Here is a 25505-nt window from a genome sequence, read left to right as displayed (position 1 = left end):
ATTTCTTCTTCTTTTTGCTGTTGTCTTTATTATATGGGCTTCAAAAAGAGATATCCCAAAATAACATCCATAGAAAAAAAAATCACATACATGCCATCAATAGACAGTTGTTGGATTGCTGCACATTACAATTCTTGAAAGCTTGTACAAATCGCTCCAAACGTGTGGAGCTTAGCCTATAGGTGAAGGTAACAGGGAAACATTTTGTCTCTTCAACAGGATTATACAAAATGGTTCATAATATCCAAAGTTAACAACCAGAAACTAGAATAAGATCCAACCTAAATTCAGCCTAAACACCTGGAAAGCTAAATGGGAGGCAAGGAATGTAACAAAGCGAAGACCTTAACATTTTTATACTTTTCTGAATTGTTTTTACTTGTTTATCTCTGAGTGACTTTTGCAATCACCTCAAAAGTGCACATCGACCCAAGTTGGACTTAATAAAATGAGTTTGACACCATTTGTTCAACAAGTTTGAGGAGCTCATACTCTAAAAGCATGGGTTTTGAGCTTTGTTAAGAGGATGATTGTGAACACGTGAAGTGGAAAGGGCCACAGATCTGGAATCAAGAGCATGCCCTGCATCCATCCAATGTGTTCATTCCCAAATATCATCCATTGAACCATCTCAGGAATCATGTAACCACACCATTAGATGTAAGCCATAATAACATATTTGTTATCATGGCCTAAATCCCAATGAGTCCATTGTATATGAATCCAGTCTAGCTGGGATGAGCAATTGAATCAGAGTCCATACTTGCACGTTTGTTATAGATATTAGATTTTCTCTATACAGTTGGCCCTTCACATTTGGAGGTTTAACTTCTGCATACGTCAGGGATCAAATCTGGGATCTTCTGTATGAAAGGTAAGTGTTCCACCCAGTGATAGATTATAAGGAAACACCAGTGAATAAATTGTCCTGGAAGGCCATTTGCTTTCCATTTACCAATCTATTTTTGGAATGTGCTGCTACAGTGTGGTTTCAGATGTGTTCTGGTTCACACGTTCAGCTCAAGTGAGGAATAGTGAGGTCCAAAATGGTTGACCAGCACTGAGCATGCTCCTCAAAACTACAGTATCCCCAACTGTGTGTTCCCCAGTTGTTGATGGAATTCAGCTCCCAGAATTCCTATTCATTCCCCATGCTAATAAGGGCTTCTGAGATCAGAAGTCCATCAAGACCTGGGGACCTAGGATTGAGGACCCCTGATCTAGAATATGTTTCACAACGCTTAGCACGCCTTTGGCGGATCTGACACAATAATCAGTAAGAAAGGTTTTCCCAAGGGTAGAAAGTTTGAAAATCACAGTGAAATGATCATTTGTATAGGTTGGTTTGAGGTTTCTTCGTTTTTTTATGACATGCTCAGACTCACCATCACCAGCTTGTACACCATTGAAAAGGTAGCTAAGTACCCTACAAACCAAGCCAAACCCCTGCTGGGTTGGGGAAGGGGGATAAGGTAGGAAACAGTGTGGAAGATCCTAGAAGCAAAGAATATTCTATAATGCAGCAAGGCAGTGGAGAGGGAAACGCCACTGAAGGAGTAGAAGAATCCAATGAAAAGGAACGGGACAATGTTTTCAAGGTCGTTGAGATGGATTCTGGAGAAATAAGGAAAGATGAATCAGACCATGACGTTATCCATTGCTACATAAAACAAAATGCTCATATTATTGCATCTCTGCACAAAGCATGCAAATACAACTTCAGGCAAAGAGTGGGCACTGGATGGACCACCAGATGATGTTGAATTGTAACTTCCTCTAGCGCCAGCCAGCACAGACTAAAGTGAGGAACACTGGGAGCTGCATTTAGCAGCATTTGGAGGGCTGAATAAGTTTGGAATGATGCAAACCCTTCTTATCTAAATCATTGGTTCATCTTTATCACTGATTCTAACCATATTGATACCAACTGAACTTGGAAATGTTACTTTTTAGACTAGTGCTCCCAGAATCCTTAAGAATATGGTCACAGACTGTGGTCCAAAAAAAGCATTTTCCCCAGGTTCTCTCTGCCTTTATCAATGCTGACTCTATCACACCCCACCTCACAATGCTCAGCCCTAGAAAGATGTTTCCTATGTTCTGGTGTATTTCCAGTTCATTTCCCCTCCTACATAGGAGTAAGAAAAGAAAAGAAGGGTGCTCTCAAGGATGCTTTACCCCATGCCTTTTTTTCCTGTATTAGGATGTTTAAAATTATAATGCAAAGATGAGAGAAGATAAAGAAATGGGAAATACACAGAACATAAACATGGTCTATAAGTAGACCATATGGCTTCTAAAACACACTTCTAGAAGTTTTTGGCCTTGCACTTAAAACATGGTATGGTTTTTGTGATCTGACCCTCTTTCCCATTTCATGGCATGTACACTGGGCGCTTGACTCATGGCTTCACCTAACTGCATGTTGTTACTGCCCATGTTTAAAATGGTGGCAATGTGCACATGGAAATGCTAACACGGGACATATCTAAACTGCCATATAATGCAGTTTCATAATGTGGTTTAACTGAATTGAACTGCATTATATGAGTTTACACTGCCATATATTACAGTTCAATACAGCTAAACACCTTGTAAAACTACAACTCTCAAGATTCCATAGCAGAGCTATGTGTCAAACTACATTATTTCTATAGTATATATGCACTCATAGCCACAAAATGCAGCAAACATGATTCTGCAGCAAACATGAGCCAGTGGCATTAAGATATCCTGCCCCGATGAATGAGTTTGAAAGCAAGTAAATTACTCAGGAAATGCTTTCAGTTACCTGCGCACACGCTCCACATCTGGATCAGTTCTCAAGAACTTTTTTGCATTATCCCCTTTGCCAAATCCAACTGCATCTTCGGGGTTAGCAAAGGCCTATTCGAGACAAGAGTACACAGAACAAAAGACATGAATAGACATGATCCTCAGACTGAAGTCAGGACCACAAATCATGCATCAAAAAACAAAACAAATAACATGTTAACATTGTAATTCATAGGTTTGACTTTTGCGGATTTGATTATTCAGTTTTGATTTCTATGTCCTCTGTACAAATCTCCAGGTCCTCCAATGGAAGTTGACCACAGAGTTGCATGGGAGGACCTAGAGATTTCTAGAGAGAATACCTCTCTAGGCATTTGTAGGTCACCCAGTGTTATTCTATAGTCAACTCCCAGCAGCAAGAACTAGATTTCTAGAGAGCTTTTCTCTAGAGTAAAAAAAATATTGTTTTTAATTTTGCAGTTTTTCACTATTGTGGGTGCTCTGCACTACGAACCTCAGTGAACGTGGAGGGTCCACGTCACAGTTATCTATAAGGAATTACCATCATATGCAATATAAGTCAAGACACCAAGATATGCTTGAAGGGCATAATTTGTGATGGATTTGGCAATAGCACCACATAAAATCGCACTACATTGAATAGACTGCATATAACATGCATAAAAAAGTGCAGTGTCACTTGGATGAATTTTCTGCACAACTCTCAGAGAAGGGAAAGTGTCCTAGATTCAACTAAGTGAAAGACAGCTGCACCACTGGCAACCACTTCCAATCTTGTCACCTTCTAAACCAGCGTTTCCCAACCTTTTTACTCTGGAGGAATGCTTGAAACACTCCTTCTGGTCTCTGGAAACCCCTGCATAATAATAATTATATTGACGACTTAAAAAAATCCTCTCCTGACCATCATCTTCTGCAAAACCCCTAACAGTCTCATTCAGAAAACAGGTTTCCAGGAACCCTGGTTGAGAAATTTTGCTCATCTTCTCATGATGGCTAGGACTACTGAGAGCTATAGTCCAACATATGGAAGGAGACAGAATCTCATACCAAACTGGAGAAAAGAACCTTGTAGTACAAAAAAAGGGGGAAAGAGTTCTGGTTCTGGTTTCACAGACCCCTTTTCCCCCTCCTGTCACAATGATGGGTAATTTTCTAGCTCAGGTCTCTGAAACCACAACTGGGGAGAGGGGTCCATCTCCAGACAGTCCTTTTCTCACTTCTTACCTTTTTCGACACTCTGTAGAGTCCCGTTAAGGGGCTCAGTAGCATCATTTTTACAATGAGGAGGACTGCATACCAGACATATGCTACAGTCACTTCAATATCCACTAATTCAGTAAGATCCAACATTTTGGCTGCTATCTGCTGGGTCCTGAGAGAAAAAGACAGAAAAAATGTTGTAAAACCCTGACATTGGACTACAGAGGAAATAAGGACACTCCTGTGTAGTGTGGTATTTGTGTGTGTGTTTTAACTACAATAGGGATTCCACATTCACTGAGGTCAGGGGCATGGGACACCCCCACAAAAGTAGGGGGGAAAAATCTCAAGAGTGAATCCTATGTTCCCTTGACCTATATGAATGCCTGGACTTCCCACAACAGATGAGCAGCGAATTTGCTTTATTTTGGCACAGCCATACTAACTGCATTCCTGGATTGCTCATTTTTAAAAATCATTTATTTAATGATATAATAATAATAATAATAATAATAATAATAATAATAATAATAATAATAATCAGGGTGGTTTCCAACAAAAGTAACAACATGGCAAATATTCAATGCCGAAAACAAACAATGATCACTCAAAGCAAAACAATGGATAAAACAAACTCAAAATAAATGTATAAAACTAAATAAAAAATAATACATAATTAAACTTAAATAAACGTAATATAATCCACCACATAACAATTTCCACAGGCTGAAGTAGGTGTCCAATATTTAGGTAAGGATATATATAAGCCCTGGTGGCGAAGTGTGTTAAAGCACTGAGCTGCTGAACTTGCAGACCGAAAGGTCCCAGGTTCAAATCCCGGGAGCGGAGTGAGCGCCCGCTGTTAGCTCCAGCTTCTGCCAACCTAGCAGTTCGAAAACATGCCAATGTGAGTAGATCAATAGGTACCGCTCCGGCGGGAAGGTAACGGCACTCCATGCAGTCATGCCGGCCACATGACCTTGGAGATGTCTACGGACAATGCCGGCTCTTCGGCTTAGAAATGGAGATGAGCACCAACCCCCAGGGTAAGACATGACTGGACTTAACGTCAGGGGAAAACCTTTACCTTTACCTTATATATAAAGGTGTAGTGTTCCCTCACTTATCACGGGGGTTACATTCCAGGACCACCTACAATAAGTGAAAATCCACAAAGTAGGGACACTATATATACATTATTTTAGTAGTTATACACTATTTTAAGTCTTTATCAACCAATCGTGTGTTGATAAATTGCCCCCTTCTCCTCCAGTTGCCACTTGGGCTCCTTTTCTCTCCCATCAGCTTCTCCTTCCTCCCTTCCTTAGGCTGTAAATTGTAATTTTTTATGATTTATAATATTCTTTTAGTTTATTGAAACACTGCAAAACAGTGAATCTGCAAAAAGCGAACCGCGAAGTAGTGAGGGAACACTGTACTAGTTTTCCTCCTCTCTATATGCTAAAGTGCATAAATGAGTTTTTAAAAGAGAGGAGAGAGGGGGCTGTTTTTATTTCTTTAGAGAGGGAGTTTGAGAGGAGGGGGGCGACCATAAAGAAAGTCCCCTCTCTCGTCCCCACCAGCCATACTTGAGATGGGGGTGGGACCAAGAGGAGGGTGTCTTCCGTCAACCACAGTGCTCAAGCTGGTTTGTATACGGAGATGCGGTTCTTCAAATTGTCTGAGCCTAAACTGTTTAGAGATTTATAGGGAATAACCAGCACCTTGTATTTAGCCGGGAAGCAGATGGACAGCCAGTGGAGCTGCCGCAACACAGGAGTGGTTCTCTCCCTGTACGAGGCTCCAGGTAGTAACCTGGCTACCGATCTCTGAACAAGTTGAAGCTCCCGAACTATCTTCAAAGACAGCCCCACGTAGAGAGTGTTGCAGCAGTCCAAACAGGATGTGAGTAAGGCATGGACTACCATGGCCAGATCAGGTATGTGCCATCTTGGAAGGGTTCAAGACTCATAACATGCCTAAAACTTTTGAATAGAAAAAATAATTATTCTACAACCTTGTGAAGAAGCTAACAAGAGTAACTAGTTTGCAAAAATATATAGAAGCCTGCTAAGAGGTGTGACACAGGAAAGAGAGATTCCTTTCTTTATTTGATTTTTATAGCAGGATTATTATTATTATTATTATTATTATTATTGACACAACGACATTGTATGACACAGCAAACAAGACAGATATGCTGGATTTCGTATCACAAAATCACAAGTCGAACACTTCCCAAGTGTTTAGGACTGTGTGATGTATTTTCGGATGATGCGCACAGATCTCAGTAGGGTGGCCTTTTGCAGTAACAATATTATTATTATTATTATTATTATCATTATTATTATTATTATTATTATTCACTTTTATGCTGCTTTTTCCCATGGGTGGGATACAAAGCGGCGTGCAAAGGTTTAAAAAACACCAATACATAAAATACATAATCAATGAAAAACATCATACGCCAATTTAGAAAATAACCCAATATGAACACCCCATATAAACAATTAATAACTTACAACAAATAGATAGGTATTATGTTGTACTTCTGCACCTGTCTGCTCTCTCACCGATATGGAATTCCTGTGGCAACTTAATGCTTAAACATGTGGCAGGTATTATATAAAAAATTTAAGCTTTCCTGCTTTCCACTCTGTGTGTGCAGTGTAGAACTTTGGAGCCTAGATTAGCAAACGGAGTATAGGTGGAAAGGGTGCGGTTCTTCTGAGATCAAAACCTATCTGAGATTTCTCCAGAGATCAAACAGGTTGCACAACTATTTTCAGAGAACAAAAAAGGCTGAACTTTGAGACAACTAAACTAATCCCCAGGAAAGGTGTGGAAATCTCTGTTGTGCAAGTATTTGCAAGAATGTGTTCAAGAGGCCACAGCTACCTGTGGAACACTAAGGTGCACGTTCAAAAGAGTGCAACAAAGATAGCAAAGAAGGAAAACAATAAAAGAAAATTGGGAATGGGCATTCCAAGTCTGTTAAGAGTACTCTCGCCTAAATCATGCTATCTCATGCTGCACACTTGGCCCTCCTCATCTGTAGGTTTGAGTGTTACAGATCTGATTATTCACAAGTTTGACTAAAAGGTTATCTCTAAGAATCCCTAGATCATCCACAAGTCTGGCAGAAGTTGATCACAGGATGGAGAAACAGGTTCAGCAAAATCTGGGGCCAATTCAGACCAGCCTGATTTCACAAATGCGCATCAGGAGCTCAGAACATTCAATTAGCCCAAAACCAGTTTCCCCCCCACTGGACAGACACGTTTACCTGGCCTGTTGTTTTTGTCAGCACAGCAACAGACCAAAGAGTACCGGAGAACTGCTGGCCATCGCTGATGTCAGCAAAGGCTCTTGCATGACCAAAGCTGCCTGCACTTTATGGAAGGAAAGTGAACATGACCGGATCTTCTCCTCTGCAATGAAAAGGGGATGATACCACCTGCTGTGTAGACCCTAGATGGGTTAAAGTTGATCCAGGTATCAACACTAACTCCATGGAGTTTTGCCAAAACTCTGAAGCAATACCCAACTTTTCACAATGCAAGGTAAAGTCAGTTTAACCCTGTGTTATGGACCAAAGGTCTATTGATGTCATCTGGACATCCAGGGCTGACTTCTGATCAAATCTGGATTTGGAGGCCAGTGAAAACAGGCTTGTAGAGATCCTTAGAGAATTCTCTCAGGTTATAAAAAAGTGTTATGTTTGTTAGTGTTTTCACTTTCATGGCAGACCTGTGCCCCTAAACCCAGTATGGGCAAACTTTTTTGTCTTGGGGCCACATTGTGGGCCCAGCTGAGAGGGCCAGGACAGAGGGCGGCCAGGCCAGGCACGTGCTGGGTGGGATGGGCCCTTGAGAGGGAGGGCCTGGGAGAAAGCGGGGCTGGAAGAGGGTAGGGCAGAGCCCAGGTCATCCTCAAGCTGTCCTTCTCGCATTACGATAGGGTGCTTGCCCCATCCTTATCCTGGGAGGAAAGCGAAACATGCAACGACTGCCCCGATCCTCCTCCCCTGATCTTCGGACTGTCCTTTCGGCATTATGCTGGGACGAGAGCGAGACAGGCGATGGCCAAGAGCACTCCGGAGCGCTCTTAAGTCGCTGCGTGCTTTCCTCAGGCTGTCCTTTCATCATAAGGATGGGACCCGCTTGCACAATCCTTATTCTGGGGGGTGGGATGAGACATGTGGTGGCTGAGAGCACTCCAGAGGGTTCTCGACTGCTGCATGCCTTTCTCACCCATCCTTTCTGCATAAGGATGCAGTGAACCACCACGTCCTTATGCCGAGAAGACGAAGAAAATAAGGGGGGCCTGAGGTAAGCACCCAGGGTGCCGCCCTTACCTGCCCTAAACCCAATGTATGTGGAGGACTAGTAAAGGTAAAGGTTTCCCCTGACGTTAAGTCCAGTCATGTCTGACTCTGGGTGTTGGTGCTCATCTCCATTTCTAAGCTGAAGAGCCGGCGTGGTCCGTAGACATCTCCAAGGTCATGTGGCCGGCATGATTGCATGGAGCGCCGTTACCTTCCCGCCGGAGCGGTACCTACTGATTTACTCACATTTGCATGTTTTCAAACTGCTAGGTTGGCAGAAGCTGGAGCTGACAGCGGCCGCTCACGCCGCTCCTGGGGTTTGAACCTGGGACCTTTCGGTCTGCAAGTTCAGCAGCTCAGTGCTTTGACACACTGAGCCACCGGGGCTCCAATTTAGTTTGCCCATACCTGCCCTAAACCCAATGTATGTGGAGGATTAGCTGTGCTCTTTTACAAGACATCTACAACATGCTTGTTTCCTTTCAAATAAAATGGCCACACAAGACAAGCTTTGTATCCACATTCACCTTTTTTCACATTTCGCAATAGTTCAGCAAGTCAATCACGTCTACAAACCTTTGAAATCCATCTGGTCAAAGAGCATCCCCAAGCTTGATTTGATAGAAAAGTTCAGAAAAGAAGAGCTTGTGAAAGCTAGTGTTTGCACAGCAACTCCCAGAATTCTGAAAGTCCCAGAAGTGCTCCCTGGCAATGTTCACTGGGGATTCTGGGAGCTATAGTCCAAAAGGTAACGTGCAGAAGTTCTTTGATAGAACTTTGCACCTTTCATTATTTTTATTCAGAGTGGAGCAAATGCAGTAGATGTTGGGTTAGTATTGGAGAACAACAAACTTTTGGTTGATAGTTATTACAGTTATTAGAAGGACCACATTTCGAAGATTCTGACTCAGCTACTTCTGGGCCTTTTGGAGAAGGGCTGCCTGTCTAAATGACTTGGCAATGACTCCTATTGTACCACCCACAAAGTCCCTGTTCTGCAAATGCACCACTTCATTTACTAAAGGTCACCACAAACAGCCTTGCGAACTAGGAAAACTTTTTATCTTGTCAGCTTCCTCTCCCCAATGCAGGGGAGTGCAGCTACAGAAGGAACTCAAGGCATGTGGGGAGAAGAGGCCAAAAAATTTACATTTAGTCAGACTTGATTGAAGTGTGCTTATAAAAATAAATGCAATTCACCCAATCCTACTCACGTCAAAGGAGAAAGATGTCTTTTCCCCCACCCCTCTCCAGCAAATGCATGCTTTAAAAAAAGATTAACAGCATTTGCTGCTGAAATGTAATTGATTTAAAAGGGGGAATTAATGAATCTTCAGAACTTCGAAAGTCAATCATTTGCTACTTTGAAGAAACAAGTATTAATGTTAACGTTATTAATGGTAATCAACCCAACACAGACACCTCTGCTAGACTCAAATAAATACACTACTACCTGGCCTATGAGCATGTCAAGTGGAAAGAACTGGTCCAGGTTTACATTATCGGCAGCAAAAGAAAAGGATAATAAAACAGAGTTTGGTAAGGCACCTCTCTGCTCTCAGGTCAAAACATGCTCATTTTTTTTCTCTTAGAAGAGCAGAACAACATTTAGCACTTTCACAATTTAGAGTTGGAGAAGTACTCACACACAATCACTGGAAAAATGAACAACTTGGTGTCCTAGAATCTCCCTCACAAGTATAGAGAGCTGAAGCTGAAAAGTACTTTAATTTAAAGCAGCAAAGGTCAGATCTGAAAGGTCAGGTTTCTGGTTCCGAAAAAGTCACAGACTGCTTCCCACAATTGGAGCAGTCTGGTGCTCGCCTAACCAAATGCTCATCTGTGCAATTAAGTATATAAATATAAACCACTTTTAACCCGAGTGGCCTGTTTTCTACATGCAGGGATGGCGAACAAAAAGCTTATTTGGTCATGTAACCTGTCATCAAAGATACCAGTTTACCTTGAATAACACTGAACACACCTACCTGTATTTTATAATGTGTTTTATGAATACTGATGTAAATTAATAATAATTTTTAACTGATTTATATTGCACTGTATAATTTTTATATATGCGTTTTATTATAAGCCGCCTTGAGTCCCCTGTTGGGTGAAAAGGGCAGGATATAAATATTGTAATAAATAAATAAATAAATAAATAAAAGCCTTGCAGCTTCAAGGCCTGGCTGAATCCTGCCTGGGGGAATCCTTTGTTGGTCGGTGTTACCTGGCCCTGATTGTTTCATGTCTGGAATTCCTGTTTTCAGAGTGTTGTTCTTTACTGTCCTGATTTTAGAGGGTTTTTTCTTTAAAAAAATACTGGGCAGTAAATAAAAAAACAACACTCTGAAAACAAGGGAATTCCATACATGGAACAATCAGGGCCTGCTAACACCTCCCAACAAAGGATTTCCCCAGGCAGGAATCAGCCAGGCCTTGATGCTGCAAGGCTTTGCAATGGTAATCAAGGTGATTAATTGCACCATTCACAATTGCCTCAAACAGACAAGAAGAGTTCTTTCTCCCACCCTGGACATCATTCCACAGATAAATAAACCCCACTTGCTTAGTTTCCAAAAGACCTCACAACCTCTGAGGAGGCCTGCCATAGATGTGGGCGAAACGTCAGGAAAGAATGCTTCTGGAACATGGCCATACAGCCCGGAAAATCCACAGCAACGCAGTGATTCCGGCCATGGAAGCTTTCGACAACACATTTCATGGATAGTTTTGACTTTGGGTATGGCCATGCACAAAGAAGTAACAAATACATATATTAATATTACTGTATTGATATACGATTGCAAGAAAGGAAAGGGCCTCTTTTGCATGGACACACACAAACCCTGCACCCTGCCCCTCCGAAAGCGTTTTGAAATGTGTTGTCGAAGGTTTTCATGGCCGGAATCCCTGGGTGGCTGCGAGTTTGCAAAGCTGCTCTTTTCCCAAACGCACAGAGAAACCGAACCAACCTTTGCGCGCAGGCTCTGCTCGGCTCGGCTTCCTCTCTCTCCCTTTGCGCGCCAGTCAGGCCAAAAAGGGGCTGTTTTTACGCCTCGCTCTTGATCCTGGTCTTGATCCTTGGGGCCCTGCTTCATCCACACCCCTCGCCTCTCCCTGCAAAGTTTCCTCCCTCCCGCCCTCCTGGCTTTGGAGATACTTTGGACTCACGCCCAAGTTCTCTTGCAACAAACATGCCCAAAGTCGCCTTTGCTCTACTTTCGCTTTCCATTATCCTCCTCTCGCCTTTCTTCCTTGCCTTTTTGTATTCTGTCTCTCGCACCACGAAGCTTGCCAATGCCTGAAATAGTACAGTCGAGTCTCACTTATCCAAGCTAAACGGGCCGGCAGAAGCTTGGGTAAGCGAATATCTTGGATAATAAGGAGGAATTAAGGAAAAGCCTATTAAACATCAAATTAGGTTATGATTTTGCAAATTAAGCACCAAAACATCATGTTATACAACAAATTTGACAGGAAAAGTAGTTCAATATGCAGTAATGTGATGTTGTAATTACTGTATTTACGAATTTAGCACCAAAATATCATGATATAATAATAATAACTTTATTCTTATACCTCGCCCCATCTCCCCAAAGGGACTCGGGGCGGCTTACATGGGGCCTTGCCCAACACAACAATATAACAAAAACAGCAAAACAATAAAACAAATATCCCAACAATAAAACATCAGCATCAATAAAACAGTCATAAAAAACCAACATACAAAATAAAATGTTAAAAACAGGAGACGAATACACGGATCTGGGCCAAAGTGCAGAATATTGAAAACATTGACTACAAAAATGGCTAGGATAATCCAGAAGTTTGGGTAAGTGAGGCTTGGATGATAATAATAATAATAATAATAATAATAACAACAACAACTTTATTTTTATACCCCAACCCCATCTCCCCGAAGGGACTCGGGGCGGCTTACAGGGGGCCTTGCCCGATATAACAGTATAATAACAATAACAGAACAATAACACAATTATCCCAACAATAAAAACATCAGCATCAATAAAACAGTCATTAAAATCAACATGCAGCATAAAATGTTAAAAACAGGAGACTAATTCATAGATCTAGGCCAAAGTGCAGAATATTCCGAAATGGGGAGAGGTAATTTCACAGCTAAAATGGACAATAAAGTGCAATGTAATAATGGCAATGCATCAACAATGGAGCTATTTTAGAATGGGCAGATAAATCAAACCCACAACAATTAAACATCAAAGGCCTTTTGGAAGAGCCAGGTTTTTAGGCCCTGCGGAAGAGTTCTTTTCCTGTATTTCCAGGTTTACTGTTTTTTTCCTTCCACTGGCTGCTTTAATTCCAGCAACTTATGTAATACAGTAGAGTCTCACTTATCCAACATTCTGGATTATCCAACGCATTCTTGTAGTCAATGTTTTCAATACATCGTGATATTTTGGTGCTAAATTCGTAAATACAGTAATTACTACATAGCATTACTGCGTATTGAACTACTTTTTCTGTCAAATTTGTTGTATAACATGATGTTTTGGTGCTTAATTTGTAAAATCATAACCTAATTTGATGTGTAATAGGCCTTTTCTTAATCCCTCCTTATTATCCAAAATATTCACTTATCCAACGTTCTGCCGGCCCGTTTATGTTGGATAAGTGAGACTCTACTGTATGTTGTCGAAGGCTCTCATAGCCAGAATCACCAGGTTGCTGTGAGTTTTCCAGGCTGTATGGCCATGTTCCAAAAGCATTCTCTCCTGACGTTTCGCCCACATCTATGGCAGGCATCCTCAGAGGTTGTAAGGTCTGTTGGAAGCTAAGCAATTGTTGAAATTATGAATGTGGAACTAAATGTAAAAACGAATGAAAATAGAACAAGAGAAATGGAAGAAAGATGGACAAGGGTAAAGAACTATATCATGAATCAATCTGGAGACCAAGCCATAAGAAATAAGATACAAATGTTATATAGTATATAGGATGAAAATGGATAAAGATATAAAGATTGTCTCACAAAGAAATGACGCATATGGCTGGCATGATTGCATGGATCATCGTTACCTTCCTGCCGGAGTGGTACCTATTGATCTACTCACATTTGCATGTTTGCAAACTGCTAGGTTGGCAGAAGCTGGGGCTAACACCGGGTGCTCACTCCACTCCCCGGATTCGAACCTGCAACCTTTTGGTCTAAAGTTCAGCAGCTCAGCACTTTAACACGCTGTGCCACCGGGGGCTCCTATTTATTTATTTACAGTATTTATATTCCACCCTTCTCACCCCAAAGGGGACTCAGGGCGCATCACAATGCACATATACATGGCAAACATTCACTGCCATTAGACATACGACATATAGGCAGACACAGAAGTAAGTTAGCATTTTCCAGCTTCATGAGGGTATGTTCGATTATGGACACAGGGGGAGCTGCCTCTTCATTGTCCATTTGTGACACCGAATCCTTGATGGAGTACTTCCTCATTCCTTTCCGGGAGCTGCTGGAAGTTTTTATGATGTCGTAAAGTAGTTATATTAGCCTCCCCGCATAAAGCAGTACCTACATTTTCTATTTGACAGATGTAACTGTCTTTCGAACTGCTTAGGTCAACAGCGAGCTAGGTTCTTAATGGTCAGGAGCTTAAACTGACCTGGGCTTCGATCTCATGACATCTTGTTCAGTAGTGATTTATTGCAGCTGGCTACTAACCAGCTGCACCACAGCCCAGTTGTTAGAGTGGTCCAGCATGTCTGTGTTCTCAAATAATATGCTTTGCCCAGCTTGGTTCATCAAGTGCTCTGCTATGGCTGACTTCTCTGGTTGGATTAGTCTCCAACTTAAAGTTCCCAGGATTTTATTACATTGAGCCATGGCAGCTAAAGTCTCAAGCTGCATTCATTCAAATCATATTAGACTTAATTTCGCATCATTCCTCATTACTTGGCACTTCCATACAGGACTTTAGCCAACAGTAATTGAACGTCCCTTAATTTTGTAAAGGTTCTATGTAATTATGTGTTTATTTCTTCTGAAAAGGGAGCAAGCAGTGTCTGAGAATGTGAAGAGTTATTTTTCACTGACAAGAAATACCCCTTATCTGGAATGCTTGGGACCAGAAGTGTTTTTCAGATCCTTCTGCGTTTTAAAACACAGTATCTGTATTTGCAGATACGGTATGTACATAGTGAGGTAAGGAGCCCCTGCTGGCGCAGCGTGTTAAAGCACTGAGCTGCTGAACTTGCGGACCAAAATGTCACAGGCTCAAATTTGGGGAGTGGGGTGAGCACCCGCTGTTAGCCCCAGCTTCTGCCAACCTAGCAGTTCGAAAACATGCAGATGTGAGTAGATCAAGGAGTACCACTCTGATGGGAAGGTAATGGCACTCCAGGCAGTCATGCCAGCCACATGACCTTGGAGGTGTCTATGGACAACTCCAGCTCTTCGGCTTAGAAATGGAGATGAGCACCAACCCCCAGAGTCAGACACAACTGGACTTAATATCAGGGGAAAGCTTTTACAGTAGAGTCTCACCTATCCAACATAAACGGGCCGGCAGAACGTTGGATAAGCGAATATGGATAATAAGAAGGCATTAAGGAAAAGCCTATTAAACATCAAATTAGGTTATGATTTTACAAATTAAGCACCAAAACATCATGTTATACAACAAATTTGACAGAAAAGGTAGTTTAATACGCAGTAATGCTATGTAGTACTTGCTGTATTTACTAATTTAGCACCAAAATATCACGATGTATTGAAAACATTGACTACAAAAATGCATTGGATAATCCAGAACGTTGGATAAGTGAGTGTTGGATAAGTGAGACTCTACTGTACCTTTGCTTCCACAGTGAGGTATCTTGAAAAGAGGCACCTTATACATAGCCCGAAGATAACAGTTATGAAACCATGCCATGAGTGCAACTCAGGCTGAAGCAATGCAAAATATCGGGAAAGAGACTAATAATTCGAGTCTAGCCTGAGAACCAGCTCAGACTAGAACGAGAAGCTGCCCGAAGAATTTTTGTGAACCGAGGGGGTGAGGGTTCAGGTGGGAATTGAACTGAATGTTTGCCCGTGTTTTCTATTGTCTTAACTTTGCTGTAGTGCTGTAACCTGGCATTAAAAGTATTTCCTTTGACTTCTAACAAGGTTCTACCATCAATCACAGTAACTTTATACAAGGCTTGTGTATGAAACAAAGTCTGTGTAAACTGAACTGTCAGAAAAGCAAAGTTGAACAGGTTTGGAATTTGGAGTATTTTGGGCTCTGGAATTCCGGACAAGGAGTGCTTAACTTGTATTGAGTAGGATCGTGGCCCCACCTACACTGACCATTTAATGTAGTTTCAAACTGGTATTAAAGAACGTTGTGTCACTGTGCAGATGATTATACAGGAAATTCTGGAACCAGTTTGAGGCCCAGATGGTGATTACTAGGGGTGTGCGGAATTCTGGAGATCGAGTCGGAATTTGGATAATTTCAGAGATTTGGCAGCCAAACTACTGAATGCAGACTGGGAAGACAGGAACGAAACATGAGCCACTGAAGCTTTCAGCTAAATTCGGGAAAGATTCGTTGATTCTGGCTTATTTTTCATCATTAGTATTCTGACCGTTTGTTTCTTTTGCAAGCAAAAGCAGCAATCTCTCCATGGTAGGGGCGATGGCGCTTGCTGCATCATATTTCTCAGCCAATCACAGATCTGGTTCTGTCTATTTTAAAGGGCTGGGCTTTAACCAAGCTGAAATAAATCTTGCCAACCAGAAGGTTGAGAGTTCAAAGCCCAGGTCAGGGTGAGTTCCAGACCTTTAGCTCAGCTACTGCCTATCTAGCAGTTCAAAAACAAATGTGAGTAGATAAATAGGAACCGCATTAAAGCAAGTAGGTATTTAGGCTCTGCATTTTGATCAGAAAAAAGAGGAGGTTTACAAAGAAAGCTCTTTGGCAGGAAGATGGAGCGACAGCATCCCTCAAAGGCTGGAACTGAACACAGCCTCCAAAGATGCCGAAAAATGGAAAAGCCTATAGATACCTCTATCCATTGTCTGTTTTGTCATTGTTATAATCAGTATTGAATGTTTGCTGTATATGTGGAATATAAATACTGTAAATAAATAAAATAAATAAATTCTCCTCCCCTCTTGTGGCAAGCGCTGGTTTGGACTTCAAATCCAAGAACTCCTCTTGTAGGTTTTTAATAAATACGTTATTGGTAAACATCAGTGAATTAGCAAAAGAATCTGAAATTTGGAAGGTTTGCCATCGTAAATGTGTCCTGCAATTGTGGCAAGTTTCATCCTGATAGCCATAAAATGACGGGAAAATGAGCCTTGCCAGTTTCCCCATTGCCGCCAATGGACTGAATCTTAGCGGAATGAAAACAGAACTCCGTATATCGAATTACAGACCCCCTCCCGAATCTCCTGAATTTTCCAGAGAACGGAACAGGATGGGGGCATCCAAAAATGGAACGGATTTCTGCCATTTTGCACACACCTAGTGATTACACAAATCACAGAGCACTGAGTTTCATTAAGGGCTTTCTTTCATATACGTACATTTTGGGGGATTTGTTTGGCCACCGCAATACAAAGCTAGCTTTGTATTAAATGGTCAGTGTAGATGGCGATGGTGTAAAGACACAGTTTTGGGGGGGGGGGAGCCTTTCATCTTACAGAGAGCAGAGAAGCCATACTGAGTTTAGCAATCACACTTACATTTTGAAAGGAGGATGAAAATTTGGCTATGTCAGTAAACTTCTGGCACAGCCATCTGGCAACCCAGCAGAAGGCTATGCCGCACAAGCAGCTGGTAAGTTAAAAGTGTGTGGATTGTGCACATCCCCGTGTCAGGTTTGGCACATGACAACCTGATTGACAGATTACTTCATCCGCCAAGAAGCATCCAAGTCACAGCTCTCCTCGACACATGTTTTTGGTATCGGCATCAAGCTGTTGAGAGTGAGTTGAGGAATGGCACAATAATCAAGAGCTAAGTTCTCTCCACTCACGAAGCCAATGAGACCCAGCAAGAAACTGCCCCGAGTATATACTGCTGGAAGGAAGGATTTATATCAGGTCACCGGTCCCGGGATATTTCTACACAGACAGAAATTTAGCAGGGGGAAATGGGCTTCAGTAAAAATCAGAGATTAGGAAAGAAATACCTGTTGAGTTTCTGCCTGGGGCTAAACGAAAGGCATGAGATTTGAGAGCATTAAAACTCACAGTGTTCCAACCCGTCAGTTTGATGGAGAGCCAAGGAAAACTTATTTTGAACAATTTACTCACTTTTCATGAGTGTGTGTGTGTTCCTTAAGCATTTGCTACCAGACACAGTAAATTGCTGTTCTTTTAAAGATTGGGATTGCAGATTGCAACTTCCCACCAGTGGAAGAGAAAGAGGATTTTGCAGCTGCCTGGAAAGAATAAAACTTCAGGGAGCAGCACTTTCTTTGGAAATATAATAGCTGATGTAACTAATAATAATAATAATAATAATAATAATAATAATAATAATAATAATAATAATAATAATAATAATAATAACTTTATTTTTATACCCCGCCCCATCTCCCCGAAGGGACTCAGGGCGGCTTACATGGGGCCAGGCCCGATAAAACAAACAAAACAGTAACAAAGCAATAAAACAATAAAACTAGGACTAGCAGTATCTTGTTTTGGGTGTTGAGCTGATGCAATCGATTGATTAATATATTAACAACAACAATAATTGTTACCCATTTCTCTCTATGGCTTGAGGCAGGGTACAACATGGTTAAAACAAACAAATACTACATCACTGAAATGCATATATCAAACCACACAAAGGTTGAAACCAATACTCATAAAACAAAGGTTAGAATTGATTAGGTAGGCCTGCTTTCTCCCAATGTGGGATCCAAAGTGGCCTGTGACGTAGAATAAAAATAAACAATATGTTAAAAAAAATTAGGCAACAATTTTGGGATTATTGAAAATGCACAAAAGATGAGACATAAGGAGAATAGGTTCTTGGTATCTGCTGAGGTTTGGTTCTGAAGATGCTCAAGTCCAATTATATAAAATACATGGTAAAATGCTGGTCCTTATATAAAATGGTAAAATCGAGGTTTGCATTTTAAATTTTGTAAAAAATATATTTTTCAAGCTGTGGATGGTGGAAAGTATGGATGTGGGGGGACGTGATTGTACAATATATCCTATTAATAGACCTTGTGTCATTTCTTGTTAAAATTGAAGACCTGTTTAATTTTATTTTTAAGGACCTTCTGCATTACAGTGAGATCAAGAAAGGGCCAACCTTGCCTCCAGTTGGTGGGAGTTCCAGTGCATGAAATGACTACCAAGCAAATTGAACACAATTAGTAATTACGTTCACCCTTCTTTTAGTAAATAATGGATAAGAGGATCTGATCCAGAGCAGAAACCTTTTGGGGAGGAAGAGGAGGTGAATCTGAGAGTTTATCATTAATTCCATCAAGTCCAGTCCAGAACAGACCCTCAAAGAGAAGAAGCATTCCAAAAGAGGATTGCCTTCTGTAAAGTAGGCTGCATAGTCTCCCTGTATGTTTCCTTTTTTTTTTAAAAAAAAGGAAGTATTGCTTTCAGTTTCTTTCCTATGATATTTTATACTGTTTTTAACACTCAATTATAAATTGCCTTGGAGGGGCCAGCGTGATGAAAATTATTTTTAATTAAATTTAAATAATTAAATTCAATAATTAAATTAAATTAAATTTTTAAAAAACCATGAATCCACACGAAGTCATTGCTGCATATATGAAATTATGAGTCTGTTGCAGACAGTAGGCGTCTGGAACTTTGCAATGATGATTCAGATACACATTGAAGTTGTTATGGTCCTTTAAGTTGACTCCAATTTATGGAGCCGCTGTCCTAGGTTGTCCTTGGCAGCCAGATCCTGTGTGATCTTGGAAGTCAAGCAGAATCAGCTCTGGTAATAATTGGATGGGAGACTAAAAACGGATACCAGATGCTCTATACTTTATTTCAGAGGACAGAACTGGAAAAACCACCTCTAAGTACTCCTTTCAGTAAGAAAACCCTATGAAACTCACGGGTTTGCCATAAGTCTCTCCTAGCTTGCCGGTTCTCTCTCATCAATCATCTTTGTGCCCTACTTTTTAATCTGTGAAATGTTAGAGGATATGTAATCATGGATTCATCTACTTCAGTATTGTGTACACAAGAGAAACACATTCTACAACCTTCTAAAAGTTTTTGCACTGCAAGCTCCAGAAACTTACATCAGTCATCCCAATAGTTAGAAATGTTGTTGTTTATTCATTCAGTTGCTTCTGTCTCTTTGTGACCTCGTGGACAAGCCCACGTCAGAGCTCTCTGTTGGCTGTTGCTACTCCCAGCTCCTTCAAAGTCAAGCCAGTCACTTCAATGATACCATCCATCCATCTTATCCTTGGTCGGCCCCTCTTCCATTTTCCTTCCATTTTCCCCAGCATCATTCTCTTCTCCAAGCTTTCCTGTCTTCTCATTATGTGGCCAAAGTACTTCATCTTTGCCTCTAATATCCTTTCCTCCAGTGAGCAGCCGGGCATTATTTCCTAGATGATGGACTGGTTGAATCTTCCTGCAGTCCAAGGCGCTCAGAGTTTTCCTCCAACACCAGAGTTCAAAAGCATCTGTCTTCCTTCGCTCACCCTTCCTTATAGTCCAGCTCTCACATCCATAGGTTACTACAGGGAATTCTATTGCTTTAACTATGCGGACATTCGTTGCCAGTGTGATGTCTCTACTCTTTGCTATTTTAACAAGATTGGTTGTTGCTCTCCTCCCAACAAGGAAACGTCTTCTGATTTCCTGCTGCAGTATGCACACTGCACACTGCCTACACAGTAGTTAGAAATTGTGCTGGTATAAATGAAATTAGATGTGCAATTGGGAAAGCTAGTTGCTCTCCTAGGTCTCATTTTTGAAGCCTGGACTGCAGTGAGTGTTGTTTCAATGTAGGATTCAGAAGGCAGCTCTTCAGCTTCATTCAGTCCCATGGTTGAATGAACAGATCTCAAAAGTACTCCAAGCCTTACTCATGAGAAGCAACTTTTTGATTATTGATTATCATTGTGCCGGTACCTTGAATAGAATAGTAATTGGCATCAAGTTCAGTATGTATGTTCAAAACAGTGATTGTTAACATGTATTTCAAAAATATGTGTAAACCCTAACTCATGTTCCAAAATCCAAAATACTGCAGAATCCACATGTCTAGGGTAGTAGAATCTTTGCTTTCTAATGACTTTCAAAAATGTTGTTTTATGCACATAATTATTAAAAATAATGTATAAAATTAGCTTCAGGTCATTACAGAAGATGCATATGAATTGTAAACAATTTTTATGTTTAGGCTTTGGTCCCAGCTCCAAAATATCTCATTATGTATGTATATGCATATACAAGGATTCCAAAATCCAAAACAAAATTCTGAAATCTATCAGACTTTTGGCCCCAAGCATTTCGAATAAGGGATATTCAACCTGCACTGTACTATGTTAATGAGAGCGGAATCAACCTAAGAAGTCATTCTTTTCCCCAGAGAGAAAATTATATAGAATGGAGATAAATTATGTTACACAGGGGGGCCGTTCTCCTAAGGGCTGGTACAAATGCTACTCAGGCATTTTTCAAGTTCAAATGCTACCCAGGCAAATATGCAAGACAGGAATACACATTTTTGCTTGCTTTTATCGTCACACACAAGAACAAAACATTTCGAAATGCTTCACGTCACTGGCAAAAATTAGAGTTTTTTAAATTTCACCAGCCTTCACTTTTGTTCTCATTTCCATTACAGGTTTTTAAGGAAGAGTTGGTTAGAGAATATAAGGTAATGTCTCTACATCATATCTTTCCAAACATTTCATACTGGTGACACACTTTTAGACATGTATCATTTTACGACACAGTAATTCAGTTTTGCCAGCAAACTGGAGGTTAAATCAACCCTTTATAGGATATGGACATGTTCATAAATTCCAATAATGAAATGTATGGGTATACAACATATCTCATGAAAAAATTTCATTTATACTCTTAAAATATGTAATATATTGCTTATTTCACATAGACTCGGAGGTTTCTTGTTATGTTCGCGTGACACACCTTCACACTGCAGGCAACACACAAACATCGTGACACAGAGAGACAGAATGAGGAACCTACTTCAGACAGCAGATTTTGGATGTCACAAAAGGGTAATAAATTAATATTTGTGGCTGTTAATTGCCATCACTTTTTTGGCCCAGTTCTTTTTTAGAGCCGACCCAGGATTTTATCATAGTGTATTTATTGTATGTTGACCCATGACTTGTTTTATTGTTGATTGATTGTTTTATTGTTATGTTTTTACATTGTTTGTGACCTGGGCTTGGCCCCATGTAAGCCGCCCCGAGTCCCTTCGGGGAAATGGGGCGGGGTATAAAAATAAAATTATTATTATTATTATTATTATTATTATTATTATTATTATTATTATTATTATTATTATTATTATCAAGTCAGCTTTGATTGTCATGACCTTCTGAATGAGAGACCTCTAAGGCCCCTTCCACACAGCTGAATAAAATCCCACATTATCTGCTTTGAACTGGAATATATGACAGTGCGGATAACCCAATTCAAAACAGATATTGTGAGATTTTGTGCCTTAATATTCTAAGTTATATGGGCCCTAAGACACCTTGTTATTACCATTCCTGCTCAGGTATGGCAAACCCATGGCCATGGCTTCCTCAGTTGAGTCTATCTTCCTGTAATGTAGACTTACTCCTTTCCTACAATGTAATGGTTATTTACTAACAAGTGTTGAGATTTTACTGTCAGGAATGAAGTTTTGATGTTTGTGGTTTTTCTGTTTCATGAATCCAAGTAACTTGATTTTGTGGGTGCTCTCAACATGGGTGAGATGTGGGTGTCATTTGCTGCTTGCCTTGGGACAGCCTCAATGGGCTGCAGATTTCCTTGAAAGATAAAACAATTCTGAGGAGGCCTTTCCTCCCCTTATCGTTTTTTACCAGAACTTCCCATGGCCTCCTCCAGGCCCCCAGCTAAACCCATAAATTAAGGAACCAAGTAATCAGAGCAACTAATCAAAATCATTTCTCACAGATTATGACTGGGGCTTCCTAATTGGATTTTAATAGGCATTGTGTCCCCTGCGCTGCCAAAGGGTGTTTGGTGCTGATAGCGGTATCAAGATCTGTGTACATCTGCTTACAGGAGCAACGGATCTGGGACGGTTTGCCTGTGATTAAGTGGTTTTTGTGCTCTGTAATCACAAAGACGTGCCATCTTAATTAGATGTCCTCATAAAGGCAACTGTCAAGCCGTTATACGGTCACACTCCCAGCTCTTTGTTCTTCCAGGTCTTTCGAGGAAACTCTGGGTCAGCTGTCAGCTCTTGATGTCAGCAATTGATAGTCTGAATTACTTAGTCACTGATTAGTGGAATCAGCACCTGTGATGCAGCCAGAAACCGGAAGGATGGGACTTGCAAAGCTCCCTGCTTCGTGCATAAGACAAACCAATGTATAGGTTGGTAACGATAATCTGCCCTGTGTTCTTGTTGCCTAAGAATTATCATTTTTATTTATACAGTATGGATCTCATATACCTAGAGGACATGTTCTTGGACTTTGCATGGATACACAGAACCATGGATTTTTTAAATCGTGTCAGAAGCTAATTAAGAGCATACTGCAAGTTTATTCTGGTGTGAGAGAATCAGCCATCTACAAAGATATTGCCAAGGGGACGCCAAGATGTGTTAATATCCTGTGGGAGGCTTCTCTCATGTCCCAGCATAGGAAACTGGGGCTGACAGACAGGAGCTCACCCCGTCTCACGGATTCAAACTGCTGACCTTCATGAATAAAAGTGAACCCTATTGAAATAAAGGACTTCTGGCATAAAAATACAACAGATTTGAGCTGGAGGGCCTCATAAATGCCTAGAGAGGGCATATTTTGTTGGATGTGGATAAATGAAACTGTAGAAATCTGTCTCATGTATATGAAAGGTTATACTGTCTGTTTAAATATATTATTAGATGTCCTCCAGAGTTTAAATTATATATATAACAGCGTTTTTGATGCTCCCATTTGTTTTTTTGGCAATTCCTTGCACCAGCTGCAACATTTTATTCCCGCCTCTTGAGTGAGTTTCATCTAAATCTCAAGACTTATCAAAGCAAATCTTTTATCTCCTTTTTTCTTAGCACTGTAGTGTAGCAGGGAAACAGTGAAATGGCAGTCTGCAAATTAAGAAAGAAGGGAAAAAGAGAAAAAAATAGTTTCTACAGCTCACAGCAAACTACATTCCTTAATTTTTAAAAAAATGGGAAGACTGTTAGCACAGAACCAGGAAATCACTGCAAACGCAACATATATATATATACACACACACACACTGTGGAGGTAACAACAACCAATAAAACTTTTGGAGCTACATTATAAGACTTCATGCTCTTTTAAACCAGTCTGGAAGCTGTCTCAGGCTCTTCCAATCTTCTATAAGTGGCCACGTATGTTCACTAGTGTTTGTATTATTCCTTGGTGCTTTTTATATTTCTTTTACATCTTTTTTAATAACAATGGCAAGTCACTTTGAGGGACATTTGACTGGCAGAAAAATTGCACATAAATGCTCAAATAAAGGAATCCTATTATCAGAATTGTTTAACTTCCCTCAAAACTCCTACAAATATTTCACCATCCTAATTTGCTTCTGAAAAGCTTTCTAGACTCAGTCTAACTTTACCAAGAGTTTAGAGAAAATTCAGAAGGTCAAATGCACTACTTTTTCCTAACTTTTTGTTTTTCAGTGGGTTTGAATTTTACGAGCTCCCTGATGTTCCTGTTTGCACGGCTAACAGGTATTTTAGGTGCTGAAGTTCAGAAGGCTGGAAAACGTTGGTGTAACATACACAGAAACACGTGTGTTCACATTATATTAGGACAAATGTGTTTTCAGAAGTACCTGCAACTGAATCCAAGAACATTATCTGTGTGCAGTGTAAGTCACCTGTCAACTGGTAGTGATTCCATGAATTTCATAGGGTTTTCTTAGGCCGGTTCCTTCCTTTGAAATATAGCCTACAGCATCTGATATTCATTGTCAGTCTCCCATCAAAGCACTAAAAAGTGCTGGCCCTGCTTAGTTTCCAAGATCAGACAAGATCTGATAAATACCCCAGCATAAAAGAGATGGATCCGTCCTACTATGCCTGAGAGTTTATGCCTCTTGGCTCCTTGGTGGGTGCCAGTACATCCATTGGTTTTACCCGTTTTAATGTTTATCTCTAAAATCTTGTGGACTAACAGAAACAAATAAAGCAAAACAAAAGCTGTGATCCTCCTGAATTGAGTGAATGTATGTGATTCCATAGGTCATGATGAAAACGATAGTTGAGTGTTTTGCATTCTCACTGTTTCTCCAAGGGCCTTCATAGCTAATTTTGGCTTCACAGGGGTTATGTAAAGCAAAACCGTGGCTTGAAACCTTGCTAGTCATGGATTTCAGCTGCCGTTTTGCCCACACAAGCCCAATTCTCACGCAAACACCAGCCCACCTTCTCACGATTTTGTTTAAAGGGATGTTCTGAAGTTACTCCTTTCCAAATGGGTGAATGTAACTTTAAAGTGGAGTGAAACCGAATATGACGAGAAGGTGGAAGATTTATCCCAGACAGCTATTAACAAGAATTCATTTATCCCTTGTGTGGTTCTGTTCTCCTCCTCCTTTTCCTCCAAGGACCGAGGATCTGCATAACCAATTTAAAGTCATCATAATAATCACAATCTGCTTCGCCAGCAAAGGCAGAGACTGCTTAAAAGTTCAAGATTTTACCTCTTCCCCTCCTCACTCCCAACCATTCCTCATCACCCTGAACTTTTCTGCTGGCTTGCAGTAGCCCTTGTCCTCTACTGAAGGCAATAAGCCTCTGCAGGGTCGTCCGACAAAGATTTTCTGCAGCAGTGCACTATTGTTCCTAATGATTTTATAGGACTCCGCTAGACATTAATAGCCACCTGGGACAACTATTTCAAAGGAAGCATTGTGCTGTCACACACTTGCTTCTTCAGAACCAATGCACAAATGCTGAGCAAGAAGCACACATCCATGCAACAAATCTTCCTGCTT

General features: G+C 40.7%; 1 protein-coding gene across 3 annotated transcripts; it reads right to left on the bottom strand.

Annotated features, from left to right (window-relative positions):
* Position 1: 1 nt before the first annotated feature.
* On the bottom strand, positions 2 to 11522 carry mgst1 (microsomal glutathione S-transferase 1). 3 transcript variants are annotated; one of them, XM_008118616.3, is made up of 5 exons: positions 11302 to 11517; positions 5724 to 5984; positions 4024 to 4171; positions 2792 to 2886; positions 2 to 1614 (listed from the first exon to the last, which is right to left on the bottom strand). In XM_008118616.3, exons 3-5 carry the CDS (start codon positions 4147 to 4149, stop codon positions 1365 to 1367), a joined length of 471 nt encoding a protein of 156 aa, XP_008116823.1. In that variant the 5' UTR covers positions 4150 to 4171; positions 5724 to 5984; positions 11302 to 11517; the 3' UTR covers positions 2 to 1364. The 3 variants fall into 3 exon arrangements, with proteins under 3 accessions (XP_008116823.1, XP_003226004.1, XP_062839206.1); XM_003225956.4 differs by lacking the exon at positions 5724 to 5984 and having other exon boundaries at positions 11302 to 11511; XM_062983136.1 differs by lacking the exons at positions 2 to 1614; positions 5724 to 5984 and having other exon boundaries at positions 2788 to 2886; positions 11302 to 11522.
* Positions 11523 to 25505: the final 13983 nt, after the last annotated feature.

This window comes from Anolis carolinensis, chromosome 5, assembly GCF_035594765.1.
Source record: "Anolis carolinensis isolate JA03-04 chromosome 5, rAnoCar3.1.pri, whole genome shotgun sequence".
NCBI lineage: Eukaryota > Metazoa > Chordata > Lepidosauria > Squamata > Dactyloidae > Anolis > Anolis carolinensis.
Note: the sequence above shows the minus strand (reverse complement) of the source record. Positions and strands in the feature narration are given on the sequence as shown.